The 25,734-nt window shown below is 42.5% G+C and overlaps 1 protein-coding gene across 1 annotated transcript; it reads left to right on the forward strand.

The window, feature by feature from the left end:
• The first annotated feature begins 1,637 nt into the window (after positions 1 to 1,637).
• Positions 1,638 to 25,405, forward strand: Slc35b4 (solute carrier family 35 member B4). Its single transcript, XM_036181313.1, has 10 exons — positions 1,638 to 1,922; positions 11,084 to 11,197; positions 14,139 to 14,241; positions 15,335 to 15,384; positions 17,673 to 17,754; positions 17,970 to 18,030; positions 19,438 to 19,547; positions 20,676 to 20,751; positions 21,760 to 21,835; positions 22,614 to 25,405. The coding sequence occupies exons 1-10, from the start codon at positions 1,846 to 1,848 to the stop codon at positions 22,858 to 22,860; spliced, it is 996 nt and encodes a 331-aa protein (XP_036037206.1). The 5' UTR covers positions 1,638 to 1,845; the 3' UTR covers positions 22,861 to 25,405.
• Positions 25,406 to 25,734: the final 329 nt, after the last annotated feature.

Below are 25,734 nucleotides of genomic sequence, written 5' to 3' on the forward strand. Positions count from 1 at the left end.
TGTTTTTAACTCTTGGAGTTTCAATTACAGCAGATACCTGGTCCCACTCCCTAAGGATTTGGATTTAATCAGGCTGAGATGGCACCTTGAAGACAACCTACTGATGTCACTAAGACCAGCCCTTTGAGTACTGTCTTCCCTTTCTTTAACCGTTCTCAACCTCAGCCGCAGAGTCAACCCCCACCCGGAGCGGGGTACTTTGAGAATGAGAATGTTTAAGCACTCCAGTCAAAAATGTCCATACCTGGGCTGGAGAGATGGCTCAGTGGCTAAGAGCACTGGTTGTTCTTGTAGAAGACCCAGGTTCAATTCCTAGTACCCACACGGTGGCTCACAACCTCTGTTAACTTCAGTTCCAGATCTGATGACTTCTTCTGCCTCTCAGGGCACCAGAACACACACATTGCACAGATATACACACAAGCGAAACAACCATACACAAACAAACCTACCCACACCAGCATTTAGGTGAAAGGAAGCACTTCCCCCTCTTCTTCCAGCTGAAGTCTCATGGCATTTGTTACTGAGTCTCCAGTGTTGACTTTTATTCAACAGAAACAGAAAGAATGCATGGTGATCACTATGTACATAACTGGTGCTTTTGTGTTCTACATTTGTACAGTGTGTGTATACCTTCTACATCCAGCAAGGCAGGTTTTTGATAGATGCAGTGCATTAACAGCCCAGCTCTCTACTTCCTATTATGCAATATAGTACTACTGCTCTGAATTGTGCCCCTTCATATGTCTAATTTCATCCAGCAGTGATGGCATGTAATGGGAGGCAAGTTAGGAGGCCAATTGCTATATGTTTTTTTTTTTTTTTATTCCTCTTGAGACATAAACAGTCTGACATTTTCCTCAAGATTCATAACATACTTGCCAATGGCTTTTGCAACTCGTGACCCAAAGACTGTATCAGAATCCTCCTGGGTGCATGCTCTAAGTGCTGGTTACTGGGGCCAGCTTCAAACATTTTGAATCACAGTTCTTGTGTATGGTCCTGAACAACTCGTATTTTCAATAAGCACCCCAGGTAATGCCGATGCATTCTGAAACTGTAAATGTCTATCTTAGAAAAAAGAAAAGAAACAAGAACTAAGGTGATAAGAATGCCTTTTATCAGTGAAATTCAATATTTAATGAGCACCTTAAGCTGGCAAAATGTCAGCAGAACACAATTATGTGCCCAGTGCCTCCACAAAAACCATAACAGAAAGCAATACACTTACAGTGCTAGTCTTTTCTACAACAACCAGTAAGACAGGCCTGTCTTCCTTTACGGTGATAGTGGGGTGCTGAGCTGATGCCCTAACTAGCCAGTTCAAGCCAAAGCTTAACCTCAAAACTTTTGGTTTCACTGTTTACCTAGAAATTGGTTTAGAGAAATTTCTACATTCTCTCAGTTTTAGGATAGTTGTTCAGGTGCTAGAACACTCAGATGAGTAGTCGCAGATCTGTAATTCCAAATCCCACAAGCAACATTTCTGGTACTGAACACAGACAGCGTTGGAACTCCATTTCCCAGAAGGCCGCGCAGCATTCCGATCACGCGAGGGTTCCGGGAAAGTTGCCAGTTTTTTCACGCCTGCCGTAAAGGCGCGCGGTATGCTGGGACATGTAGTCTGGCCAGCCATTGGACGCCCCCTCAGATGAATGGAGCCGGGGACGACTGAGAACTACAGCTCTTGGGCTGGTCGCGTCGTTGGCGGCCGCGGAAGAAGAGTGGACAGAGCCGGCCCTTGGGCAACGAACAGCGGGTGGTGGTGATGTTCAGTGAGGGCTTCCTAGGATAGCGATCTGGAAGGGCGCTCTGCGCGCTCGCACCCTGTGCCCCGCACCGGCCATGCGCCCGGCCTTCGCGGTGGGCCTAGTGTTCGCAGGCTGCTGCAGTAATGTGATCTTCCTAGAGCTGCTGGCCCGGTGAGTGACCCTCGCGGGCCGCGCCCGGGCTCCCGGGGCTGGTCCAGGGCTGCTCGCCTTATCCACCTCCCCACTCCACTGCACTGGGTACCCGCGCTGCCTGCTACTCCGCAGTCCTGCATACTGCTCGTCCCTTAGCATCCAAGTGACAGAGACACCCAGAGTGCTGCTGTCGTCACCTAGATGTTACACTTGGAGAATTTGAAGCTTGGAGACTTTTTTCACGTGACTGATCCAAGTGCTCAAGGAACTATTGGCAGAGGCAGTTCCTCCACCAAACCACCCGCTCCCTACTGCTCATCCAACTCTAGCACTTTTTTTTTCTGTCCAGTTAGTGAATGACACGTGCCTGTCCCGGGCAAAGCCTTCTCACATGCAAAGCAGCCCTGTTTGTACACGTTGCAAAGAAAGTTTCGTTTGTGTGTATTGACATGTCCTGCAAAGCATTTGCTTTTATTATTCGTAGATGATTGTGAGGACTTTACCCAAACTCACATGTCGGAGATGTAGAGCAGATAACTACAAGATTATCACCATGGTCCTTGAGCATTTAGCATATTACAGTCTTTAGTTGAGAAGCGTGCACTTTGAAGCATAGCTTCGGAATGACTATGACACTTTTCCAGAGGGAACAGAGTTGGCTTTGTGGTGGTGTCTTACAAATAATGTTGGGTAATAATGTGCAAAGTTCAGTGGGCAGAAGTTGGAGAAGAGACGGGAGGTGGAGTGGAAAACGCTTGGGGCTGAACAGCTCAAGTTAGTCATTTCAGGCTTGGCCCCATTATGCTCTGGCAATGCAGCCTTTTCCAATTCCTTAACTTCTCTGGGCTTCCTTTTCCAGGCAGTTCAATAACATCTCATTACAGTAATAACTAACTACATGTTTCTGAATCAATATACTGTGTCCATTGACTCTCTGAGCACCGGGTGTTCAAGGGTTACATTGTTTGGCGGAGAGCGAAACAGATGCAAAGTTGGGTAGCCTTTTCACTGCTTGTAAGTGGCAGAGCAAGAAATGGCATCCAAGATGTCTTAAGTTTCTAACCCAATACCATTTCCAGTTCCCTTTCATTGTTTACTTTGAGCCGTCCATAGTGAGATGTCTGGTAGAAATGTATTGTACTTGATACTGTTGGTTTAAGTCCTTTTGAAGCAAGCAGTTTACTTATGGTCAGCTCTGTATGGGTTAATTTTTGCTGTTGAGAGCTTGCCATTTTGTTATGCAGAGTGTTGATGAAGAGCGATTGATGTCTTGGGAGTGATAAGGAATATGAAAAATAAGAAAGTTTCTGCCGGATACATTTCAAAGGAAGGAAACTTTGGAATTTGATATATATTTAATATGTTTTTAAATAAATAGGTGATATATTCAGGCCAGCTATAGAGACAAAGCCAGATAATTGCATTGGATATGCCATTCAATCAAGTGTCACCTTTGTGTACAGCTTGCGAGCTGTTGGCTCAAGTACTTGCTTTCAGCCATCCAAGGCACGTGTGAGAGTGTCCCCATCCTCACGGGTTTGAGTGAGATGCATGTGCACAGCCTGCTTCACACTGGTGGCTGCCTTCCCCTTCTTCCTCACAGTTTTGTTTCAGTACAGGCATACCTTGTTGTTCGCTTGTTTCTTGTGATGATCCAGGAAAGTTGTGGATAAATTTATAAAGTCTTCATTCCTTATAGGAAATATTATTTAGATTTTATTAGAATTAATTTGTAAATGAATCCAAATTCCTTATTTAACTTTTTTTTGGTAAATCTGCATTTGGGTGTGCAATTGTGGGGTTTCCTGCAGTGGTAAGGAGGTGGGCTTATTAATGCAAAGTATAGTATATTAGACTGATGGCAGCTTACTCCTGTTTGGCTTACACACAAGACAACTTCCCACTACAAAGTAGTAAAACTGGACTTGCTTAGACCAGAGGCTCTTTAAAGCTCCTTCTAGATAGGATCTTGAAACCTGTGGCTTTAATCTTGAGGAAGTACCATAGGAAGCTCATTAGAGAGCAGAAACTGCTTCTTCAATGGCTTCCCTGGAGCCCTTAGATGTAACTCTAAATACAAAGGCTGAAATGACTTGTTGAAAGAAGGGGATATTGAGCCATTTTCCCCCAGTTGGAGATCAAATTCAGTTTTCTCTTGCTGACTTTTGTAGACCTCCGATTGGGACTAGTAATAAAATACAATCCCTGTGCATTGAACAGTTACACAGTGATACGTGAGATCTTGATTCCCCTCTTAAGCCCTTCTGATCAACCTTCAAAACAGGTAACATATGTATGTTTTATATATGTGCTGTATATACGTATATACACAGAGCTGGTGACGCAGGCAAGGTATTGTGTGTCTTAACATCAAGATAACAATGTGAAAGATTTTATTTTTCCCATTTAATTTTTCCATCAAGAACATGACATTGAACTAAATAAGGAAGTTTTATGTCCAGGAAAGAAAGAAACGAGGTGTGAACCATCTGCCCAATTCATTCTCTTCGAAGTTGCCTTTTTTTTAAAGATTGAAATTTGGATTTTTTTCAATGAAATTCCCAAGTAAGAGAAGCTGTCTGCAGTCAATAGTTATAAGTCTTAAGAAATTAAGAGAAGGAAGGATTCAGGGAAAACATTTCAAGTTTTTATTTGGAAGCTTTAAAGTGAATTGTTTCAGTTCAAAGACACCCCGCCCCTAGCTGTGCCAGCACTGTGTCCCTAAAATGCTCTCTGCATTAGCTTAAATAGGAATACAGAGGGAGGTCGTAGCATCATAGGAATACAGAGGGAGGCTTACGCATCCTATGTAAAGACAAAAACGTAGAATAGAATTATCAAAGGACCTGATGGGAGGAAGAACGGGAAAGTGATTCCTGGTGGGACTTCCTTTGGGGTACCCTAAAATTAGATGATGGTAATGGTTGCACATCCAAAGCCTTATGTACAAACCCTGCACATCTGCATGAAGTCCTACTTCATAGAGTACCATGTGGCCTTTATGTCTTCAGTGATAAAATATGGATAAAGGGAAAACAGTAGAGATCATCTGAAGGATACAATTGTAAATTTAAAAATTTTAAGTCTTTTACACAAATGCTAATAGCCTGGAGCACATTGGCTTCCAGTGAGGCCACCCCGCCCTCAGGACTTGCTTGATCTTGAGTGCCCAGATGGAAGGGGTGTGGTCCACCCTCTGCACAGCTCAGGCCGGACTGTGTTCTGGCTGCCTGCAGTTGTTCACCCTGGGCTCCGGAGTGCTTTTTTCCTTCTCTCCAGGGCACAGATCCAGGTCATTTCCCCCAGGAACTCCTGACTCTGTACAGAGTGGCTTCTCAGGAACTACTCTGTAAGAGCTTTGGCGCAGGCTTTTAGTAGAAAATAGAAGGGAGAGCCAGAGAAGTGTTGATCCTCCTGCATGGTGCGTGTTTTCTCACTGAGTTCTCAAGGCAACAATATATAGTTTTCACTTTATAAAGGAAAAAAAGTATCCAGTGTGATGGTTTAAAAGGGTAACTACGGGGCTGAGGAGATGCCTCCCTGGTTAAAGTGGTTGTTTCGTGAGAGTGAAGACCAGAGTTCAGATCCCCAGATCACACATAAAATGCTTATAATTCCAGCCTGGAAAGACAGCAACAGTGGACCCCAGAGGAAGCTGTGTCTGTGAGCTCTGGCCCCGACTGAGAGAGCCTGCCCTAGTGAATGAGGTGAAAGAACCGTTAAGGATGATTCTGGACATCAGCCTTGGCTCCTCAGGCTTCCACATGTGTATGTAAACAAGAGCACCTCACGCATGTCAACATCCACATGTGCACATGTACACACACATGTATGCACATAGACACACACATACGTGCACACACACACACACACACACACACACACACACAAAGAGGGCAAGGGAAGGACAGCTATCACTAGATTAAAGACCACATAGTGTGTAGGAGCCTAGGCTAGTCATCATCCGGTTCTGGTTGTCTTTCCAGTACATGGCAGGCACTATGTTAGGTGCTTTTCTGGGACCTGTTCATTATACAGCAATAAACCATGAGGTAAGCACTCACACAGTTCCCATTTTAAGGAAATTGGATTTAGAAGTCGATTAGCTTCCACACCACACAGTCATTGACAAGGCGCTCTTTCGTGGCAGTGGGAACAGTGTGGCGTGCTGTCATTTTCAGCTCTGTGCCGCTGTGAACACAGAGAATGTGTACACTCTTGCATGCAGAAGCACAGGCATACCCTTTTCCCACTAGGACTGAATGGGAGAACCTTAGAGAGCATAGATTCCCAGGACCCCAGCCCAACACAGTGCAATCAGTACTGGGAGGGTGAACCTCTCCAGGAACACAGATTCTTTGTTCATTCATTCATTCATTCATTCATTCATTACCTAAGTAAGCAGGAAGTGCAAGTAAGTGACTTCCAAAAAATGTGAAAAATGACAGAAATAGCTGGCTGCCTGGACAGTCACCCAAGGTTTCTCTGCAATGTTGGGGCATCCAACTTTGGCTTATAGGCCTAGAATATCTTGACAGACTTTTTTCAGAAGCAAGACTGTTCTTCTGTGTCTTGGCAAAGTTTGGCAGTTGCTTTTCTTTGCATCCTGCTGGTCCAGATTGGACAGTGTACTTACTGTCAGCAGTCAAGGCACGGGCAGTTTCTTGCCCAATAGGCCAGTTTTGCCAAGAAGAAAACAAACTCCAAATGGAGTGTCTTCAGTGTCCATCAGCTTCTCAGAGTAGATCGGTACTGCCAGGAACAGATGTGTCTCACATCAAAAGGATTCTAGGTTTTTAAAACATTTTAAATGCCATATTCTGTATGTTTTTGAAGTGTTTGAAGGTGGCATATCTGTCTGAAATATATCTTTGTATGACCTTCAAAACCTAACTAACATGACTATAAGTTTGACAGGCATGGGTGACTATTAACATGTAAATCTTATTAACCTTAAGGACTAAAGCTTCACATTATAAAAATAAACAAGCTATAGAGGTAATAACTTACGTAAAAATAGAAACAGATGAACAATATAAGGACAATAACCTTGAAATTGTAACAGTATGCAAAAATATCTTAACCAGAGGTAGAAATGTAAAATACAATATGACAAAAATAACCTTAATTTGCATCAATATACAAAAATATTCTAAACAGAAGTAGAAACATATATACAGTATGACAAACATAATTTTACATTTGTATCTTTATACAAAATATCTTAAACAGAAGAAGGAACATATGTACAATATAAACAAAAATAATTTTGAATTTGTATCAATATACAAAAATATTTTAGAAATAGAAACATATAGTGTAACAAAAATAACTTTATATTTGTATCAATATACAAGAATCCATACCAGTGTAAATTATTTAAAACTGATAATCTTCCTTTTAATCTTATCATGCCTATCCCCCATTTTCTATTCCAAATGAGTTCCCTGGGTTTAATTTCTATTGATCCACCCCCAACCCTATAACAATTTATTATCAACCCCCTACAGATGACAGTTATCCATAACCCTGAGAAGAACCTAAAAGCATCCACCCCATCTGTAGGGAAAGTAGGCATTGCTTTTTTATACTTCCTGCTGTCTAGGAGGAAGCTATGATGTCTCTGTGGGACCCTTTAAGGACTGAAACAATGGAAACAATGGTTAAGTCATTGTAGAACTAGCTGTAACATTTGTAGCCAGTCTCTGAGTGATGGGTAAAGCTTCTCTGAAATTCTGGCTGGAATGGTACAAGAGGGTAGACCATCTCAGCTAGCCACCTAAGAATTGTCTTGAGCAGTTTGTAGTCCAAAACCAATCCTTGGGTGGTGTCTATAGGCTTAATGGCATTATAGGGATCCAGGTAGAATCATTGTTGTGGGCCCCATCATCCTTTAGGAGACTTCAGAGATTGCTGTTAGGAAAATTGATTGTTCACTGTGGAAAACTTAAATATTATTGTCAAAATGGAAAGTTTTATTTTTAAGATAGTAATATACCTAAAGAAGAATTTTAAAGAGTCAAATAAAATTTGAGGGGAAAGAGATTTGTGACAATAGTCCCTAGATTTTGGTTTTCTTCTGTTCCATACCAGGTGGCTCTTCTGATATGAGACAGAGACTCTGAATTTTCTTTTAACAACATGCTTGGGTTTAGAGAAGGAGAGAGCCACACTCCAACTCCAAAGCCAGCTTCAGTTTTTAATTGAGTTGGGACAACAAATATTTTGAGAGGTAGAGAGATTTTACCCCATAGAAGTAATTACACCATCATGCCAGATTGTTTCTTTTCTTGATAATTTTTTCCAGGCAGTTCTCTTTCCATTTTTAGATGTCTGTCTGTCCAAAAGTTCTTGACATCCTTAAGATAGATATATTGGTGAAACTATTAAGGCCACTCCATGTAGTTAAAAGGGAGGTTTATTTTGTGGGGTAACTTACAAGTGAGGATATAGGTAACAAGGTCTGGGAAAGGTGTGGTGCAATCTGGTGGTGTTCTCTGGAGAACTCTGCTTGGTCTACCTTCAGCATCCAGGGTCCAGGAACCAAGAGTGCTGGCCCATCTGGATCTCAGGTCTTCAGGGTCCTCTCTCAGCCCCGCCTTGTAAGCGTGACAGTTACCGAAGCCTCAATGGGGGTTGGAACTTCCAGATCAAAGCTGGAATGGCTACCCACTACATAGATATTTTTATTCTCCTGTAAAGACAAAACCAGAATCCTGCCCCAAACCTAAATTGGTGAGTTTTTCCTTTCGACATGAACCACCATGTCTGTTGATGAACAATCATTTCTCCTTATGCAAAACCCCTTCCCCAATGTAACACATATCCTGCTTTCCATTCTGAGGTCAACACATCTTTAAAGTACACAAGCTGATTTAACTCAGTTTTTTCCTATTGTCCAGTGTCTCTCCACAGCAGTTGTTCCTTTTTTATTAGCATTTAGAAAATTTAGAATTGAGGAATTTGCAATCCTATCTCTGGGGGTCTTTATTACCTTTCTGCTTGTTTAGCATTTCTTTTAAAGTATGATTCGATCTTTCTATAATCACTTGTACTCTTGGATTGTGTGGTATACCTGTAATATGCTTTATATTGTAATATGCAAAAATGTTTTATTTTACTAGAGACATATGCTGGAGCATTGTCGGTCTTAATTTGTACAGGTATGCCCATGATGACCATGACTTATAATAGATGTGTAATTACAGAATCAGCCTTTTCAGAACTCAATGCAGTTGCCCATTGAAATCCTCAATATGTATCTATAGTATGGTGTACATATTTTAATTTTCCAAATTTTGCAAAATGAAACATATCCATCTGCCAAATTTCATTTATTTGAGTATCCTTAGGGTCACTTCCTGCAGGTAGTAGACTTTGATCATACAAGAAACAAGTAGGATATTTTCTTATAATTTCCCTGGCTTGTTGCCAAGTGATGAAAAAAATCCTTTTTCAAACCCTTGCTATTGGGGCTGAATAGGGCTGGCAGGCTACATGGGCTAGCTGTTCCTGCTCCAGCTACCCAAGAGAGAGCATGTGACCCTTGGCTCCACCCTTTTTAAGGAGTCAAATATCTTCAGAGAAAACCATGCCCATAAGACCAAAATGCCCATCCAATTGGACCAAATGGTGGAATTCCCATAACACATGAGGGGTGTATTTAAGGGTTTGCACTGGGGATATAGCTCAGTGGTAGAGTTCTTGCCTAGTGTGCTGGCTGGTTTTGCGTGTCAACGTGACACACAATAGAGTCATCAGAGAGGAGGAGCCTCAGTTGAGGTGTGCTTCCACAAGACTGGTCTGTAGGCAAGCCTCTGTAGGGCACTTAATTAGTGACCTGGTGGTCCTTGTTCTATGAGAAAGCAGGCCATGAAGAGCAAGCCAGTGAGCAGCACTCCTCCATGGCTTCTGCGTCAGCTCCTGTCTCCAGGTTCCCACCCTGCTTGAGTTCTTGCCCTGACTTCCTTCAGTGACAAACAGTGATGTGGATGTGTAAGCCAAATAGAGCCTTTCCTCCCAAGTTGCCTTGGTCATGGTGTCTTGTCGCAGTAATAATAAATAACCCTGACTAAGACAGCATGTTCAAGGCCCCAGCGTCTTGCTGTGTATCTCACCATCAGTGTTTAATATTCACAGCATGGTAGAAAATGGAGTTGGCTTTAGTAAGTAGTACTAGATTAATATAAAACTGCTTTAAAAAGCCTGTTCAAAGGGGGTCAGTGGGTGTCTCTGATTAAGATGAAAAGACAGACTCTGAAGCTGGTTAATACTAGTCTTAGGGGGATTTTGATGCTCACTTGGGATGTCTTTAGCAATAGGACAGAATTGGGGGTGGTTCAGGAAAACTGTCAACAGTTCACAGAATTAATTTTCAGAATGCCTCAAGAGGGATGTCAGAAAGAACTTTTGTATTATGGCATGTTCCTAATAGGCACTGTGGAACACTCCTGGCTCTTCCATAGAGCACTGAAGAGGATCTGTTGAACTCTAGGAATATCTCTTGACTGTCTAATGTGTTGAAGACCCACAATAAGGGTTGTGGAGAACCACCGTGTGCCCCAGCAGTATTGATCAGTCATTTTTAGCTTACTATCTCAGCCTCAGAACCCATTTTTGACAGTTTTTCTTAATCACCCTTGCATAGATACACAATTATGTTGATTTGTGTACAGATATGTATCTGTGCCCTATTAAAATAGCAAGCCTTCCCCCGCCCCCATTCCCAGAACTATTTATCACTCCTTAGGGACACTGTCTAAAGTCACATGCCTATTATCACGTGACCAGTAACTCCTGGCCAGTAGAAATAGATGAACATCCCAGGAGAATTCCAGCATGTTTCTGTCCGTGACTGGAGACCTTTTGGGTAATGGGGAATGTATGTGAGTTTATGGGGAAATTTTCTGCAGCTTACTGGGAAGGTCAGCTCATGTGTCTAGCAATGAGAGGAGTTCTCATGCAGGGCCTGCTGCTCTAGGAAACCCTAAACCGAGGACGTTTACCTGTGACGCACAGTGTCCAAGTGTATGATGCATGGCAAGTGAGAGCCAAGATGAGGAAGGACAACAGCTGCAGAAATCTCTCCTCTCTATTATTATGGTGCCATAAATATAACAGGCTGTAGTGTGCTTTATCTGAGTTTGTGCCTTGTGTTTCCTCTGCTCTTCACTATACAGGAAGCACCCAGGATGTGGGAACATCGTGACGTTCGCACAGTTCTTATTTATTGCTGTGGAAGGCTTCCTCTTTGAAGCTGACTTGGGAAGGAAGCCACCAGCTATCCCACTAAGGTATAATACTTTGAAGTCTTGTTAAGTCCTTTAAGACCTGAAATGTGGCACCTGGACAAAAAGCATGAGGCACATGTTTCTCTCAAGCTTAGGTTACGGGTGACAGTGGAGTCATTAGCTTTATGAATTACATTTTTATACTCTAGAAACTTATTTTTAGAACAAAATTCCTGCCCATGACATTTAAAATAACTGTGATGGTGATAAGTGCATATGTGTATAATACAGGGTCAGAAGGACTAGGGTGACCGGAAACTTCTAATAGTTACATATTCGTCCTTTGTATGGGTAGAGTTATTGATTATGCTGAGAGTGATATCATCAAGCATCTTGAAAAACATTTGGCTTTTGGGAATAAAGAAGCAGTAAGTATACAGCATGGCAAATTACTAAATGTTACCGAATTGTTTGCTCACAAATGGTTAATTTTATATTGTGTGAATTTTGCTCCAATTAAAAGAAAATTGACAAGCTAAGAAAAAAATCGTTAATGCCAGACTCTGTCCATCAGTCCAGGTTTGCCCTAAGTATCTTCACGGGGCCAAACAGGCTGGCCTTGAACTCCTACAGATCCACCTATCCCAAGTACTGCAATTAAAGGTATACACCAACATGCCCAGCCTATTACCATTTTATTATTGCACCCTGTGCCTCTTGTTGTCATTATATCCCCCGTGGTCTGTCCTAATTATCATATCCCCATACATGTCCCCTTACAGTGACTATTTTCTATATGTGAATCAACAATCAAAGTATTGCCCAGATCCTTCATCCCCACTAACAGTTTCTAGGCCATGCTATGTAAATAGTCACATGGAAGAATTAAATTAATTAACCTGAAAGACCTTGATAAACTCTTTTCCCAATGGAGTCTCATCATGAGAGCATCTCGTCATGAGGAAATTTGGCAAGCAGCCTTGTAAAGTGACTAACAGATGTTACATGGAAGTTGTGAGAAGCTGTCACTAGTGGTCTTGCATGTCTGGAGCTCTGTTCTCTGTTAGTTCTCAAGTTCCTTAGACTGTTAATGCAGCTTTGGCTTTGCTTGCACATTGTAGTGTCTCTGCAGCTCCATATCTAACTAGTAACAAAAGAAGATAATATGAGGATCAGTGTTGTTTTCTTCTTCGGGTATGTAGACACAAAACTGTTTGGAAATCTGTGCCCAAGGTTGAATATTTCATGAACAATACAGAACCATTGTTTACTTTTGCTCTAGTTTGTCTAGGCGTTTATGTAAAGTTTTTTTAAAAATATTTTTGAGTGAATCCTGAAATTGCTGATAGTTAATGCTTTTTGATTTGAAAAAACAAGTCAAGAATATGGTTTAGCTTAATAGATATGAAAGACATCTTGAATATTTTCTAGATCAAGATGAAAACATATAAATATAAAAATTTTTAATCTGTTTACTTATTCATAGTATGAATTTACTTATCCATAGTAACTATTTACCTATTCATTTATATGTATCCCTTTATCTGCTAAGTCATGATTATAGGATTTTTCTTTAAGACAGAATCTCATTTTGCTTTTGGTTGGTCTCAAATTTGTAGAGCTGAGGACGACCTTGAACTCTTGATTCTTTTCTGTCTCTACATCAAAGTACTGGGATTATTGGTGTCTGCCAAGATACCCACTTTATGTGGCACTGGGGATCAAACTCATGCTAGGCAAGTTACTCTTGCCAGTTGAGCTACATCCTTAACCCCTAGGATTTTTTATTTTAATTTTTATCATAATTTTAAGACTTACGAATTCTCAAATGACCAAGACTCTGGCTGAAGGTGGTGGTACATGCCTTTAACTGCAGAACTCAGGACGCAGATGCAGCACACCATAATCAATATAGTGAGTTCCAGGCCATCCAGGGCCACATAGAAACACCTTGTCTAAAAGAAAGTGTGTGTGTGTCTGTGTGTGTGTGTGTGTGTGTGTGAGTGAGCGAGAGAAGAGAAGAGAGGAGAGGAGAGGAGAGGAGAGGAGAGGAGAGGAGAAGAGAAGAGAGGAGAGGAGAAGAGAGGAGAGGAGAAGAGAGGAGAAGAGAGGAGAAGACTCTGATCTTGAGTATAAGTCTATACAAATCAAGGAATATCCTCATTATTTTAGAGACTACTGGTTCAGTGTGAGGAATAGTTTTCACAGTGGCTAGGCTGAACGTGAGCTTGACTTAGCAAATCTTTGGAATCTATTTTTTTTAAAATTAAGAAAAATATTATATAAATATATACATGACATATTTAAGGTAATTAACCATTTTTAGATTCCCCAGAGGCCTATGAAAAGTATCTACAAGGAATTAGTACATTAAACAAGAATTATCTGTTCACTTAAAATGTCTTACTATGGATTAGGTAACATTTGTAAATCCTAGTCCTAAGTCCCTTGAAAAACATTCAAGGATTTTCTTAAACATATTCAGTAATTCAGACTTTGCCCATGCTAGTCTGACTTGGTGTGGTGTTCGTATATGGACTTAATATGTGACTTTATGTGGTAATGGTTCTCTATACTCTCTTAGTAGAGAGGAAAGAAGGCAAGTGTCTCTTAAGCCAAATATATGCATTTCCTTCTATATCAAAATGCTTGAAAAAGTGGACACCGTTATTGGCGGAATTATTAAGGCCACTCCACGTAGTTAAAAGGGAGGTTTATTTTGTGGGGTAACTTACAAATGAAGGGATAGGTTGCAGGGTCTGGCAAAGGTGTGGCGCAGTCCGGCAGTGTTCTCTGGAGAACTCTGCTTGGTCTACCTCCAGTGTCCAGGGTCCCAGAACCAAGAGAGACCTCTCCTCTCGATCCTGGGTCTTCAGCTTCCTCTCTCAGTCCTGCCTTGTGGGTGTGACCATTACTGAAGCCTCAATGGGGCTTGGAACTTCCAGGCCAAGGCTGGGATGACTACCCACTACATGCTGTGTGATGTTATTCTCTTCCATTGCAGGTACTATGCCATCATGGTTACCATGTTCTTCACTGTCAGCGTGATGAACAACTATGCCCTGAATCTGAACATTGCCATGCCCCTGCATATGATATTCAGATCAGTAAGTGCCAGCTCGCATGTGTATCCTCCTGACAGCATGGTAAAGTGAGCAGACCAAGCGTGGGGCAGAGGTAGACAGCCAGTCGTACAGGAAGTCAATCTAGGGCGTAAGGTTTTGTGTTGAGTCTTTGAACAGGATGGGAAAGTGGAAAGTGAATGGCTTACTGTTATTCATTTCAGGTCTAATATATGACTAATGAAAGTAAAATTAAAGTTTCTCTGGGAAATACATTTACTTCCTGTCTCCTTCATCTGGCCGATTTTGAGCTCATACTTACTACTGAAGCTTTTTTTTAATCCTTACCCCTGCCTCACAGTGGTTTGCTGTGTAGGTAAGGCTGGCTTGGAACTCTAATCCTCTGCCTCAGCCTCCTGAGTGCTGGGTTTACAGGCTTGTCCCATCACACCTGGCAGGGCAATTGTGGATGAAGGGGATTCCTCTCAACATGATAACCCATTTTCTTCATTACTTTATGTGTAATGAGTGCTCTCTGTAGTTGGTATATAAATAAGAGCAGAGTGTTCCCAGAAGAGCGGGGAAAACAGCAAGGCACATGTAGGTGGAGTTGCAGCAGACTGCAGAATGGGTGGTGATGGGAATGACGTTAATCTTGTTTCCTGAGAGTTGTGTGAGATTAATGTTCTATTCCTACAGGGACTTGCCTAGATCATTCTAATTATTGAGGTGACCGTCAAAGCACCTCATAGCACTTGCATAAACTTTTGTTGGTTAACACCTTTCTAGAGAAGAGAGACTTCTTTAATTGAGAATGGAGGTGGGAAAAAGCTCAGTAGAAGTTTTAAACATTAAATAGATGGAAAGTTGGAGGGGAGTAGGTCTAAAGTATCATCTAGCCCTATTAATTAATCATAGATTTTGTTGTGATCACTTAATGAGAACTGATCATTTTTATTCCCATTGGATCTTGTACTGATTTTATTATTTCTCAGGACAGATTTTTTGGCCTCTTCTTTGTCTTAGTGACTGTTCACCCTTTGTCCTGTGTTTTCCCTTGTCTGTTTTCTTACCCATAGTGAGTCATGATGTTTTCTTCCCTAGTGCACAGAAGCATCACCCTTGTCTTCTTTTACAGGGCTCTCTGATTGCCAACCTGATTCTAGGAATTATCATTTTAAAGAAAAGGTAACAGCACACTTTCATGTTTTGTATGGGGAAGTGATATTCCAGGTTACCTCTGTGGACTGGTCACCTTTCTTTTCCCACAGTGGTGAAAGGCTGCTTCTGGCCATCAGCCTTTTCCTGAGTTCTTTCTCTCCAAATCATAGGTAATGATGACTTTTCCAAGGCAGCTGACCAGGCCAGAGGCTCTCCCTGTGACTTCCTGTGGGGCCAAACAGCTCTTGTTACTACGGGATCTTGAGTGCCTTGCCAACCTATAAACATTGGCACAGAAGTCACTGTGCAGTATGGTCACCATTAGCCACATGTGACTCTACATGTGAACTTACATTTTCTAAGTGAAATAAAATGAAATATTTTCTCACTTTCCTAGTCACATTTTAAATGCTGAGTAGCCACATGTGGCAGGTGGTGACCATATTGGAGAGTGAGGATGTGGAGCATTTCCAGGGAGTGGTTTTGACAGTCTGTGGGTCAGTTGTCCTAGAAAGTGCTTTGTTGTTGTTTTCTTTTTATCTTGGCATTCCTGGGCTAGATCCCAGGGCCTCACATGTTCTGCAAGCATTCGTATGAACCTGCATCTCCAGCACTCATAAGGTGCTCCTCAGTGTACTGAAATGAACTGGGAATACTTTTTCATGTTAAGAGAATTTCTGGTAAAGACCCAGGTAGACACAAAGAAGGAACAGAAGGCTCGGGGTTGTTCTTTGGAGCTGCTGCCAGTGGTGTGGTAGGATTGGGGTGGAAGATGGCAGGAGCTGCCTGGAGTGCTTTTCCAGAGTACCCACCTCTCACTTGAGCCTCAGGCTCCCTGCCTTTATGCAGGAATAGTAAATGGTCGCATGTTTTGTTTAAGATGAAGACTGTACTTGATAGCTAGACTTCCCCTTGGAGACCTGGGTTCCTTCCTAAGCTTTGATTTGGTTCATAACGAGATACTATGTATATATAAGAATTACAGTCTCCTGATACAACCTCATACTGTCTGAGGCTCTTCCCAACACCTATTTCCCTTAAGAGTTTACTTGGAATCTGTTATCTTGGGAGTGAGCTTTTGACCACCCACAGAAAAGGAATTTCTCTAACTTCTCTATATTTATTCATTCTTCCCGTCCCTCCTCCCTCCCTTCTTCCTCCCTCCTCCTTCTTTCCCTCCTCCCTCTTTCCCTCCCTTTATGGTGTCAGGCTCAAACTCAGGGTCTTGTCCACGCTAGGAAAATATCCTGCCACCAAGCTCTGATAAGTTTAACTTCTTATTTTTCTTGAACACAACCCTTTGGAGATTTTAAAAACCACATCTATGTTTTTCTTAACCATTATTTTTGCTTAATTTTTAAACTACTTCAACTTGATGTTTCTAGACTGAACTTTTGCTATGTAAGGTTTTATTAGCATCTATTAACTATATGCAGTTAACTATATGCATTATGTTAATTTCATACATACATACGTACATACATACATACATACATACAAAATGTATCTTGATTATATTCATCCCCAAGCCCTCTTGTCCTTCTCCTGCTGAGCCCTTCTTCTGCCCAACCAGTCCCACTCCCACTTCCATCCCCCACTTCTCTGTAGTGGGCCTCTCCTGCATCCCTCTCTCAGCATCTCAGCCAGTCAGATCAGCTCTGATGAGGTATTGTAACCAAAAGATACAGTGTCCTTGGGTAGAAAAGAAATGATGATTCATTCTGTAAGTTTAATTTCTTTTCATCCTTCCTGGGGCCTTTCCCTTGATTACCAAGACTCTGAGGGGGATCATAATGATACCATTTTAGTTAATGGGAAATGTCACCATTACCCTGCCCTTGGATCTACAAATTACACATTCCTCCCTTTATCCAACTGTGCCGATATTTTACAAAATCATTTAAGTTATTCAGATTGTTTTTAAAGAATACCTTCCCTGGAGAATGGATATTATTCTCCAAGTTTTGACTCTTGTCATTTGTGCCTGATAACTGTTGTTCCTCTTGAATAGTGTGTGTGTTAAGACATAATTCTGGCTCTTAGGATTGGAAAAGCCACAGGTACTGGTGAAGACTGGGCAGGCTGCATTGCCTTCTGGATAGCAGAATGCAATGTCATGTGACACCTGGTGCATGTCTGTTTGCTGGTTTTGTTTACTTTTTCAGGTTCTGATACACTCTAGTTGGTCAATAACACTACTGGGGAGTGGTCCCCCAGCGAGACTGTAGATGTTATACTGAGTCACATACTGCCCGACTGTAAATCCCCTCAGCCATGCTCTCCTTTGCTAAGATGCTCTTGTCCTTGTTTTTCAGATACAGTATGTTCAAGTACACCTCCATTGCCCTGGTGTCCGCAGGGATATTTATTTGTACTTTCATGTCAGCAAAGCAGGTGGTAAGAATCAGCTTTAAATCATTTGTTTTCACTGCTTGTCATCATGCCCCATTGCCAGGCTCCTGGTAATAGAGAGGAACTAGAGTGCTTATGGAAGACAGGAACTCAGCTCTGAAAGAAGAGTGGAAGGGTGGGCAGTGTAAATATTCCCCTTGCGTCTCGGATGTTGTCTGCGTTTCTGGCCCCTGTTGCTAGTGGATTTTCTTATTTCCTAGACTTCGCAGTCCAGCTTGAGTGAGAAGGATGGATTCCAGGCATTTGCATGGTGGTTACTAGGCAAGTACAGTAGTTACAAAAAGCTAATTACCTCTGCACTGTCGTTGCTGAGTTTTCTCCTGTGGGACACGTTTCTTGGCAAGAAGGTTAGGCTAAACAAATTATGCCAAGGAGAGTGGCAACTGGGACTGATATGTCTCTGAACCTTGGGGTTCAAAAAATTAGAAGAGGCCACTGTTCACATTTTTGGCACCATCTTCCACGTGGGTCCATGTTTCCCATGGTTTGTCAGTGGCATAGAAAGTCTGTCATGCTCCTTAGGAGCACTGTGTGGGGAGTCTTCTGTTTCCTAGTGGCCAGTCTGCTGAGTGGAAGCACCTGCAAAAGAAGGATGAGTCAGAACCCTCGACTCTCAGTTTCCCAGGGACACAAGGGCTTATTTTCTTCTTAAGTTAACTGCTCCATATGGCAGTGTTCCCAATCAAATCTCGGGAGAATTTTTAAAAATACAAGTATCTCTGTGTGGAATTAATTAGGCAGCTCCTGCAGGCCTCATCCTCACTTGGATTCGGAAGGGAAATGTTTGCAGTAGTAACAGGAGTGGATTCACCCCGAATGGGTGTTAGAAAGTAGCAGCAAACCCTTGTATCCCCTTGTCTTGGCTTTGGCCTTGGACCCTTCAGCTTGCTGTTCTTCCCAGAGAAGATCTCTGCACTGTTGGGGAAATACTTACCCAATGGGAAAATTCCCAAAGATATGAACATACAACTCAAAGGGAAAAATTAATGTCCAGTAATTTTATACCCTCATCATCTAATAATCAAAGGAAACCAAGTACAAGAACTTTTCCTGTTCCCCTTGCCGTATTGGCAAGATGGTAATCAACACTGTCACTGCTGTGAGGTGCAGTAACACAGCCATCTTCATACAAGCTGTCAGCAGAGTAAATAGATTGCCTTTCTCAAAAAAATATCGTGTATTGAGTTTTTTTAAAGGTCTTGAAGGTTTTTTTTAATGTTTGACTCAGCAGTTCCATTTATGAAAAATTACCCTAAGGAAATAATTAACATTTTAAGTATTTGTGTATATTGATTTCAGTGAAATAACTGGATATCTAACTGTCTCATCACAAGGCCTTTAAGTGTGGTACAACCACATGATAGGGTGATGTGTGGACCCTAAATCACACTTCGAAAGCACATTTATAAAGGACATAAAGGAAAAGTCCAGAAGAACCTCATGAGAAAAGCAAGGTATAAAAATGTGTGGATAATCGTACACTGTCTTGGTATACAGAAATATGTATAATGATGTGGAAATGGAGAACTAGAGAAGATTTCATTGTAGCACTGTGGTTTTAAAATTTGCATGTCCTATAGTTTGTGATAGTTAACAAAACTATAAATAATACTGCCACCTTAAGAAAATATGTCAAAAGGCATCTTTTAAGCTGATCTTTGTTTTTAGGCATCGGGGCACTGACCTTTGCTCTGCTGATGTCAGCGAGGATGGGCATATTCCAAGAGACTCTATACAAACAGTTTGGGAAACACTCCAAAGAGGCATTATTTTATAATGTAAGCAACTTCTTGAACCCTGGGAAGGTGAAAATTTCTGATTTATGATGTGTAATGCCAAGTGAAATCCTGATGTAATTGATGGATTGTATTGTTGTTAGTAACCAGCCTTTAGCCCAGTACATTGAAGTACTTTAGGCGGGGGATAATGTGCATTTTGAGTGACAGTTATTCATGTGAGATGATTATGATCAACCAAATAAAACATTTAAGGGACATGGAACCAAGGCCAGCAAAGTTCCTATAGGTAAAATTGTTAAACCCAATATGGAAAGCCAGAAAGAGAAAATTAGTCCCAAAGCAAGAGGTCAGAAGTATGGACGTCAGTGGGGCAGCTTGGGGGATGGGGTTCAGGGCCCGAGTAACCAGAGGGGCTTTACTCACATGATAGTTCAGTTCCCTGCATGTATCTGAGCTCCTTCATCTTCCAGGGTGACCCAGCGTCTCTCCTGTAGCTTTCCCTGGCCCTCCTTTCTGGCTATTGAATTTGTCCAGAGAGCTGTGCCCAGGCCAGGGCCAGGCAGCTCTCTATGCTCAATTAATCCAAACAGGCAGTTTGGCACATTGACTTGGAGCTTGAGTTTGTGGGTAGGGAGTTTTAAAAGGCAAGCATTGGATTTGGTTTGTATCTGTCACCTGTAGCAACAGCTCAGCCAGAGTCACATGACGTGATCGCACTTTGTACTGTCCTAGTGAGGCGGGTGATAGTTGTCAGGCAACCTATGTGCCCGCTTCCGCTTTAGTCTCGTCTTATCATTTGTTTCTCTTTGGCCTCAGATTGTCTTCAAATCTCTTTGTACTAGTTTCTAAATTCTTTGAAATCTGTGTGGCCCTTGTGGTGTTCAAATCCAGTATGGAGAAAATCCTTTAGAGCAGAAAGGCTGCGTGCCGAAGTTCCCCCTTTCCCTTGTTGAGGGGAGGACCCTACTTCTTTGTCCTTCTCATTGGTGACCATCAGGCTCCATGAGATGTCGTGCCATATGATTGTCAAGGGCACAAAGGCACTAGATATATTTACCTTAGAGGGGCTAACTTCCTTATTGGATAGCTCCAAGTCATTATAAAGCTGCCCTGACTGTTCTGTAACAGGTTTTCATTTATCTTTATGTGTTCCATTTCTTCCCGCAGCACGCCCTTCCACTTCCTGGTTTCATCTTCTTGGCCTCTGATATTTATGACCACGTTGTTCTGTTCAATAAGTCTGGTAAGTCTGGGGTCATGTGGAAGGATTACTTGCCAGTTTCTGAGGCAAAGCCTCAGTTTTGCATTTGGCTGGACTACAGCTTTATCCCATGTTCATCGGAACCCTTGCACCTTCCAGGTGCTGTCAATCAGTAGTTGGCGCAGCAAGGGCTTGTAGGCTCTTTCCTGTTCTCTGCAAATAAGAATATCCTCACCTCTTCCCTTTTCCTTGGGAATCGTGTGTTTGCGTTTGAACATGGAATGTTACATGTTGAGAATGTAGACACGTACTACCAGCACTCACCTGGAACTGGAGCCCTGAAGTTGGGTGGCAGCCAGCTGTCCCTGTGTCCCTCCTTTGCCATGAAAGGCAGAGCTGCTCACCGATCTGAGCTGTCTTGGCACCAAGCAAGAGAGCAAAAAATGATAACAGGGCCTGTTTCCTTGATACAGATGAAATAATCAAGATAAATTAATCACAAACAAAATAACATTAAAAAAAAAGAATGTCTATATGAGGGTAAGCTGTTGCTTTTTAGAGAGGCTACTTGGTAAATTGATGATAGATGGTCATGCATACAATCTGATCACCTAAGAGTGTTACATAGATAGGTGAGCACACAAGAAAAACCTTTGTTAAAATCAAGGCTTTGTGCTGCACACACGTAGTACATTTTGTACTGTGTTGGGCCTCCTGTGCATGTGCATTGTTGTGTCTGTCATTTGGCCTAAAACTGTGTTATAAAAGTAGGCCGTATGTAAGAGAGTCCACGAGACTCTGACTTACAAAGCATCATTGCTCATGATTAATACCATAGTTGTGAAGATCCCAAGAGTCCTCATGGAGCTCTGACTCTTGGTTAGTGGAGACTGGATTCAAGGTGAATAAAGGGGTGTATGGGCCAACAGTTTTTTAAGGGAAATAATGTTACTGTTCCTAATACTGTTTTTGCCTGTATAACCTTGTTCAGAAAATGAAAAGTTTAACTGTTCACACTGGCATGATCGTCTCTTCTCTTCACCTCTGCAGAACTCTATCAAGTTCCAGTCATCAGTGTGGCTATTCCCATCATGTGGTTCTACCTCCTCATGAATGTTGTGACTCAGTATCCTTTGGAGTGCTCTTCTGTCTGTGTCTCTAGGTTGTTTTGGCAGAGGAATGGTCATTCTTACAATGTAGGGACATGAATTTGGGTTTTGCCTTGACTTTTTCTCCAGTGAACTGGAGATGGGTAGACCCATTCATGAAGCTCCTTTGTAGACTGTAATGGTGCAGGTCAGGTAGGCCACACAGAAGAAACAGGACTCTGTGGACTGGTTTAGACTTAGTCATGTCATGAAATGAAATGACCTGAGATTTCTGCAAGGTTCCTGGTATCCTATGATACTGTTTATTATTTCATGACTGTTAAAAGTTGCCACAAAGCTCTGAAACAAATTTCAAATGAAGACTTATTTAAAAGTAGTTATATTAATTGAAGGATCATGCCAGTATAGAAGTTATGCTGTCTTTAAAATATTGAAACAGATTGAGACTGACTGCCTCCTTCTGAAATCACCACATAGATTTGCTATACAGAATTCCACTTTGAAGAGAGAGTGGAGGGCCCAAGGACAAGACAGAGTAAAGATGAGTAGGATCACCTTCGTGACCAGGTCACTCCAGTGTTACTTTGGAGATGGCCTTCATTATAAACTATAATGAAAATCCATAGTCAAAAGTGTTTAGGAACGCCAGGGCTGGAATCTTTCCGGAAGTTCTACTAAGGAGGATCCTCAGAGTGGATCTTCATGTTTTCTCTGCATGTCAAGTTGCAGGCGGGCATCTCACCTAAAGCTTCCTTCTTGGTAGTTTACAGAGAAGAGCCTTAACCACTCCTCCAGATACGTGTGCATCCGGGGTGTGTTCATACTTACAACAGAGTGTACCTCCCTCACCGTCACACTGGTTGTGACTCTACGCAAGTTTGTGAGCCTCATCTTCTCTATCTTGTACTTCCAGAACCCCTTCACTCTGTGGCACTGTCTGGGCACCTTGTTTGTCTTCATTGGGACCTTAATGTACACAGAGGTGTGGAAAAACCTAGGGACCACAAAAAGGCAGCTGCAGAAGGACGACAAGAAGGACTGAAGTCTGCCCGGGACAGACAGCCTGTGTTATGTGTTAGAGGCCTCTGGCACTGGTCTGGTTATCATTTCACTTTGGCTAATGCGAAATTACCACAGTATTGAACCTAACAGGCCCCAGAGTACCTCTGAAGGATGAGACTCATCTGCTCTTTCCTGGCCACCCAAGACAGCGTTTGTAGACTCTGCCTAGGCATCCCTGAGCTAGAATAAACAACACAAACTAGACTACCAGGCAGACTATCGGATAGCCTCTGCATCTGTGTGCCAGAACATCAATCAGAACCACGCTTGTTGAATTCCAGGTCCTCAGAGCTACTAGCTTCCTACCCATGTGTAGTCTTGGATAAGGGCACACCCTTGTTGCTCCTGATGGTTCCTTTGTTGTGACAAGCATCATCCTTCTGTCCCTCTTTCCCCTCTCACCCTCCACACTTCGCACTTTACAGTAGATCTGTAGATCCAGGCACAGTCAGGCACCGAGTGATCCAGTGGACATGTGAGAAATTAGACCCCAGCAGTGCTGAGGCTGAGCTCCCTCCAGTGTGTCGGGAGGGAGGCCGAGCCCTGGTGGTGTGTGAGCGGAATGCTGGTGATGCTGAGCAGATGCTGAGCCCCCCCCACATTTCACTTTTTAAAAATCAATGCAAGGTTCACATGATTCTTTGACCTGCTGCTTTCTGTGCTAAGAGCAGTCCTGCAGTGCTCATGGCACACTAGACAGGAAGAAAGATGGGGGTGGATAGAGAAGAGGGAGACTTTCCATCCACCTCCCACGTGAAGCTCCTCAGCTGGTCACAGACAGGGGGATAGAAGTGTAGCCCAGCACAGCTCACCCCATCGGTACCCTGAGAGACAGTTGCTCCTGTGAAACCAGCCACACACTCATGTGGGTTTCAGATGTGTCTGTGAAAAGCTTGGAGAACTGGTCATCAGAAGATACCTCTTCCTGGCACTCTGGGAGTTGTCACCTGTCAGGTCACTGATGAGCAGATTGATGTATAGGTGTGAGTGTGATGTATAAATCAGGTCAAACCCCGCTACCACAGAGTGAGGTCTTGATTTCCCATAGATGTCGGACTGTTCTTGGTGGGTGTGGGTAGGAGGCTGCGTGTGAGCAGAACATGTTTACATACAGAAACACGCCTCTTTTCTGCTGATTGCTCTGAAGGTCTGGTTTTCCTGTCATGGATAATCTTGAGAGTGAGTAACCCTGTCAGATAGCACATGTGTGTGCTTGTATGTGCCCTCAGCTGGATTGTATGTAATTGACGAGCACGGAGGCCCGTGTTGTTTCAGTTCCTCTTTTCTCCACTCAGACCCAGACCCTCATTAACCTCATCTAGCTATCTGCTCCTCTGCAAACAGCCAGACTCACTGTTTCTCTTGCATATAGACCAAGGCCTTTCATCCTTTAGTTATGTGCAGACTGTGCTCTTAAGCTGAGATGTGGCTCTCCATGTCTCCTAGTCTCACTTTAGTTCTTATTCTGAGATACCCTTTGATGGGTCTGAACAGCAGCAGGAAAGAGAAGTGCCCTAATCCTCTGGGTCCCTGGGGAGGGCAGTTAAAACTGCCTTGCTCTTTTGTTACATTAAATGTAGGTACTGTTTCTCCACCTGAGTACCTAGGTTTGCAGACTGATTTGTCATTCTGGCCATTGACAACTTCCCAATGCTAGGAATGCTCTGTTCTCAAAGATACCAAATTACATGTGAACCCATTCACGCACAGGTCCAGAAGCTCCTTAGCTGCTTTGAAATATGTGGGGTCGCTTGGACCAGCATTGCTATAAATACCAAGTGTTAAATGTCCCCTTAAAAAGCGGGAATAAAAAGTACTTTTTCCTTCCTGTTTAACAGAAGAATCTGTCCATAGGGGCTCCCAAGGCTCCGTTCTGATTACTCCTAACACAGTAGAACCTTCCGCTACCCAGCACTTTCCTGTCTATGCCAGTGAGAAGTACTACAGTTTATAGTTACCTGAGACTGGTTGATACAGACAGGATTTAACTGGACCCGTTAGGGTTTTAGAATGTGCATCCCTCTTAATGTGAATACTTTGTGAGTTTCATTAAAGGAGATGTAGGGGCAAATAAGAGGTCAGAATACTCAGAAAACAAAATGTACACCTGCAGGAAGAGTACACGAAGGGCCCCAGCCTGCCTCCTCCCACACTCTAGTTAGATAGAAGAAAGTATCTAGCAGACACCACTTACAGCTTTGTAGAGTTGCCTTTCTGACGTTTTTGTTTCCATTTTCCTTGTATACCATCATTGCACACGGTCCTGTGGTGAGACATTTTCACACAGTTGAGCACATCCCCATATTCACTCCCCCCTGCCCTGCCGTCTACCTGCCAGTCCTCGTTTCTCTGGACAGTTTTGCCTCGACCTTCAGATCACATATCCATCCATGATTTTATGTTTGTACACAAAGTCCAGGAACTGCAAGTGAGAGAATATGATGTTTGTCTTTCCTACACTAGCTTAATTTGCTTACCAGGATCATCTCCAGATCCATCCATAAAATCATTCTTTAAAAAACTCATTCCTCTTGACTGATTTTTTTTTCCATGCAGATTGTAAAAATTTTTAAAGAGCAAATAAGCCATTTTATCAAGGCCAGACTCACTGAATGTAGAGAAATGTCTACCAAAAATTGTTGTTCTTTCAGCTTCAGGAACAGCTTATGGTTTGACTCTGAAGAGCGAAGTCATGTAAAACAGCTTTAGAGGAAGAGCCAAATAGTTAAGCCACTAGCCAGGAAAGGTACGGTTTCCCAGTGCTCACACACCAGCCTGACTGGTGTATTTGGTGAGGCGGTGGGAGAGGACTGTGGGTGCTGACTATGGGTGCTTGGGTCATATTTAATACCTG

The sequence above is a fragment of the Onychomys torridus genome, chromosome 3 (assembly GCF_903995425.1).
Source record: "Onychomys torridus chromosome 3, mOncTor1.1, whole genome shotgun sequence".
NCBI classification, from domain to species: Eukaryota; Metazoa; Chordata; class Mammalia; order Rodentia; family Cricetidae; genus Onychomys; species Onychomys torridus.

Excerpts from the sequence above, each read along its gene's own strand:
- Slc35b4 (XM_036181313.1), top strand. The coding sequence starts at position 1,846 with ATGCGCCCGGCCTTCGCGGTGGGCCTAGTGTTCGCAGGCTGCTGCAGT. Across the intron at positions 11,198-14,138 it reads CCACCAGCTATCCCACTAAG|GTACTATGCCATCATGGTTA; the intron begins GTATAATACTTT and ends CTTCCATTGCAG. Across the intron at positions 19,548-20,675 it reads AAGAGGCATTATTTTATAAT|CACGCCCTTCCACTTCCTGG; the intron begins GTAAGCAACTTC and ends TTCTTCCCGCAG.